General features: G+C 53.1%; 1 protein-coding gene across 1 annotated transcript in view; it reads left to right on the top strand.

Moving 5' to 3' along the window:
* Nucleotides 1–745: 745 nt before the first annotated feature.
* Nucleotides 746–4,525, top strand: part of ETH_00001010 (uncharacterized protein) — a gene marked incomplete at both ends in the record, with an annotated part of 5,304 nt that continues 1,524 nt past the window's right edge. Inside the window, 5 exons of the mRNA XM_013377584.1 lie at nucleotides 746–1,352; nucleotides 2,117–2,351; nucleotides 2,730–2,979; nucleotides 3,416–3,487; nucleotides 3,738–4,156. Coding sequence (XP_013233038.1) covers nucleotides 746–1,352; nucleotides 2,117–2,351; nucleotides 2,730–2,979; nucleotides 3,416–3,487; nucleotides 3,738–4,156 — 1,583 coding nt within the window. The remainder of the gene's footprint in view (nucleotides 1,353–2,116; nucleotides 2,352–2,729; nucleotides 2,980–3,415; nucleotides 3,488–3,737; nucleotides 4,157–4,525) is intronic.

Below are 4,525 nucleotides of genomic sequence, written 5' to 3'. Positions count from 1 at the left end.
TGCTGCAGACCAGCAGCAGCAGCAGCGCAGCAGCAGCAGCAACAGGCAGCGGCAACAGCGCGAGTCCGCCTCTCGCCACCACGCGGAAGCAAAAAGACAAAGAGTCGGAAGAGAACTTGTAGAAGAATCTTCAAGTCCCGGGAGTGCTGCTGCTGCTGCTGCTGCTGACAGTCCTGTTGCTGCTGCCCTCCGCCAGGCCGCCGAAGCAGCAGAGCGCGCTGCTACTGTGGCAGCAGCAGCAGCAGCAGCGACTGCAGCAGCAGCAGCAGCCGCTACGCCTGATCCGGAGACAGCAGCAGCGCGGGCCCAGATAACTGAAGCCACCTATGCAGCAGCGAGAGCTGCAGCAGCTGAAAGCCAGGCAGCCAGCAGCAGCAGCAGCAGCAGGGACATCTTCGGAGCAGCAGAAGCACGAGACTCTAGGCGTGTTCAGCAGCTCGTCGCAGAACTGCAGCAGCTGCAGCAGCAAAACCTGCAGCAGCAGCAGCAGCAGCAGCAGCAGCAGGCACTGCTGGCGCAGCAGCGCAGCGCAGCAGGCCAAAGCCGCAGCAGCAGCACAAGCAGGTGGGGCTACGATTCTGCTGAGGAACGTCAGAGCCCGCGTCAGCAGCAGCAGCAGCAGCAGCAGCTGCAGCACCGGCACCTGCAGCTGCTGCAGCAGCACTTGCGGCAGCTGCAGCAGCAGCAGCAGCACGGGGACGCCGCCCGCCGCAGCGACAGCTTCACCAGCGACGGCGAGTCCCAAATGGAGTACAGCGGCCCCACAGGCGCAGCAGCAGCAGCAGCAGCAGCAGCAGGAGGGTCCCCAGGAAGCTCGCTGCGTGGGCCTGCAGCAGCTTCCCCCTCCCTGGGCGCGCCCGCAGCAGCAGCAGCAGCAGCAGCAGGGGAGGAGTGGGTGCATGCGTTCTCGCGGGTGCGGGCGTGGCGAGCAGCAGCAGCAGCAGAAAAACTTGCTGCTGAAGACGACAGCAAAGCTCTTGCTGCCCTTCGGGGCCGCAGCATGCAGGGTGTATGTACAGATGACTTGCGGCTGCTGGCCAAAAGGCTGCCGCACCCGCAGCGGCGGCTGCAGCTGGGAGCAGCAGCACTTCGCATCAGGCCCAGCAGCAGCAGCAGCAGCAGCAGCAGCAGCGGGGGCGGCAGCAGCGGCAGCAGCAGCGGCGGCAGCAGCGGCGAGGGCGGCAGCAGCAGCAGCTGCAGCAGCAGCAGCAGCAGCAGCAGCAGGGGCATCAGGGGGGTGGAGACGTATTTGCTGCAGGTTGCTGCAGCAAAGGAGCAGCAGGAAGCGCATGCAATTGCTGAAAAAGAAGGAGGCAAAAGAAGGCAGCCCCTGACCATTGAAGGACTCTCAGGTGTATACGCAGCTCTGCTGTACATACACCCGGCGCCCGTTGCTGCTGCTGCTGCTGCTGCTGCACGAATTTCCGTGCAACTACATAAATATATTTGCAGATTTTGCTTGAAGCTGCACAATTAGTATTATAGAAGTTTATATACTTGTATTTATTTATATTTATATTTATTTATATTTATTATATTTATTTATATCTATTTATATTTGTTTATATTTATTTGTATTTATTTGTTTTTATTTACATTTGTTTATTTTGTATATTTGCAACTTTGTGCATGGGGTGTACGTACACTTGCAATGTCTGCTTCATTATAAATGAATAAAATATAAATGATAAATGCAAATATAATAAATTGAAAAAATATAAATATATAATAAAAGTAAAAATATAAATATAAATATATAAGTATGAATATAAATGTAAATATCATAAATTAAATTGAGAAAGTATAATTATAGGTATAAAATATGAATATAAATATAAATACAAATATAATAAGTTAAATTGAAAATATATTAAATACATTTATTTACATTTTATGATTTTAAATTCAACTTGGGTTTTATTGCGCAATAAGAAGGCACTTCTGGAAGCAATTAAAAGAGCAAACAGCAGCGGCAGCAGCAGCAGCAAATACTGCAGCAGCAAGCAGCAAATAGTGCAGCAGCTAAGCAGCAAACAAAAAGAAATGCGTAAAAATGATTTTATTTAGCAAAAAACGAGAAAACAAATGTGGGGTTTTGGGGCTGCATGCACTCCAGGTGTATCGACAGCTCAACTCGACGCCATTGCGCCCCCCTACCCGCTGATGGAGGGCCTCGCGCCCGCAGCAGCAGGCAGCAGCAGCAGCAGCAGCAGCAGCTGCAGCAGCAGCAGCAGCGAAGGAGCTTTGACAGAAGAAGAAAGAAATGGAGTGCTGCTGAAAGTTGCTGCTGCTGGATTGGTCCCGTGGCTGAAGAAAGTCCATTTGCTGCTGCGCGCAATTGACCCGCAGCAGTAAGAATTATTTATTTATTTATTTATTTCTTTATTTATTTCTTTGAATTAATCAAATAATTAATTAGTTAATTGAGCAAACTAATTACATCTTTTTTGTTTGAGACGGGGAGCTCCTTGTGCTCCAGAGATGCAGTTGAAGATAATCAAACAAGTTAAGTTAAAAAGTAAATGAATAAATTAATTTAAATTAATTTAATTAATTCAAATTAATTAAATTCAAATAAATTAAATAAATAATTAAGAAGCAAACGAGCACGGGAGAGGCCCTGGCCGGCAGCAAGAAGAGAAACACAAAACAACCAGCAGCAGCAGCAACAACGGCAGCAGCAGCAGCAACAGCAGCAGCAGCAGCAGGTTTGCATGCGTGTGCTGCAGCGAATTGCCTTTTGAAAACGCGGATTCGATGAGTGCCTTTGGAGACCTTTCGTGTCCCGTGCTGCCTTCTGGCTACCTGAGGAGTCCGCCTGCAGCAGCAGCAGCAGATTCTGCTGCTGCTGCTGCTGCTGCTGGTACGCTGGATGAGCTGCTGGCGTCTCTCAAGCCCTATGCAGCAGATGCTCAATGCGACTGTCTCCTCGAGACTTTGCCGCTGCCCTCTTCTCTCGAGGCCTTCCTCTTCGGGGGAGTACGTCCTTGCTGCTGCTGCTGCTGCTGCTGCTGCTGCTGGTCTTGTTGGTACTGCTGCAGCTACTGCATATCTTGCCAGTGCTGTCGCTGCCAGTGCTGGTCATCTTGCTGCTGCTCGCTGCCCTGCTGGTTATTTTGCTGCTGCTGCTGCTGCTACCATTGTTGGGTTATCTCGCTGCTATCGCTGCTGCTGTCGGTGGTCTTGCTGCTGCTGCTGCTGATCTTGCTGCTGCTGCAGGCGGTTGAGCTGCTGCCTTTGCCACTGGTGTTGCTGCTGCTGCTGGCGGCGCTGCTACGCACCTTAGTTTAGCTGCTGCGGCGGCCGCTACTGCTGGTTTTGCTGCAGAAGCTGCTGTTGCCGCTGCAGTTGCCGCTGCTGCAGCACCTGCTGCTGCTGCAGTTGATGCTGCTGCTGCTGCTTGCATGCGCCACAGGAAGACGAAACTGAAGAGGAGGAAGCAACAAAGGAGACAGAGGCCCTTGCGAATGTTTTGGACGAGCTGCAAGCGAGTCAAACCCTAAGCCCTAAACCCTAGGCTTCAAATCCTAAACCCTAGACCTTAAACCCTAAACCCTAAACCCTCAGAAGCTCCGGGGCAGGGCTTTTCGAAGCAGATGCATGCACACACACATTTCACACACATGCTTTACGGGGACCCTCAGGCCTTGCTGCTGCTGCCACTCCTGCTGCTGTTGCTGCTACTGCTGCTGTTGCTACTGCTGCTGCGACTGCTGTTGCTGCTGCTGCTGCTGCAGATGGTGCATGCAATGGCAGCACAGCCCCCGTCGCTGGTTGCTGGCAGCTGCCTCTGCCCCGTAGTGGTTTGCGAGAAGAACACGCACGAGCAGCTGCTGCAGCTGCTGCAGCAGCTGCAGCAGCTGCAGGAGCAGCAGAGCCCCTCGAAAGCAGCGCAGCAGCAAAAGGAAGAATTACTTGAACTCTTCAGAGCTCATTCTTTTTACTTCCAGCCCCTCACTCGCCGAATGCTTCCCCTGGACTTCGAGCAGCTGCTGCAGGTCACTGCAGCAAAGCCGCTGCTGCTCTGGCAGCGCTCCAGCAGCAGCAGCAGCAGCAGCAACTGCTGCCTGGCGGTCTTCGCGCTGCAGCACTCTCCGTGTCTCACTGTCCTCCCGAAGTCTTACCAGCAGCTCTACAACCACTTCCTTGACGTGCAGTAAGGCCACTTTGCTGCTGCTGCTGCTGCTGCTGCTGCTGCTGGTGACTCGTGGTGGTGGCGCTGTTGGCTGGTGTAGTTGCTGCATCAGCTGCAGCGGTAGCTGCTGCTGCTGTTAGGTGCTGCCTGGCGTGTACGGAAAGGACCAGCAGCAGCAGGAGCAGCAGCAGGAGCAGCAGCAGCAGCAGCAGAGCGTGCTGGCTGCTGTTGCACTTTGCTGCTGCCGCTTCTCTTGTTTGTTGCTGTGTCAGTTGCTGCTGTGTTGTTGCTGCGTCGTTTTGCTGCGGCTTTGCCGCTGCAGCAGCAGTGTTTCAGCTTTGGTGCTGCTGCTGCATGACGTACACTAACTGCTGCTGCTGCTGCTGCTGC

Source organism: Eimeria tenella, genomic scaffold, assembly GCF_000499545.2.
Source record: "Eimeria tenella Houghton genomic scaffold, Eth_scaff559, whole genome shotgun sequence".
Lineage (NCBI taxonomy): Eukaryota > Apicomplexa > Conoidasida > Eucoccidiorida > Eimeriidae > Eimeria > Eimeria tenella.
The sequence above is the reverse complement of the archived record's forward strand: the minus strand, read 5'-3'. Positions and strand labels throughout refer to the sequence as shown.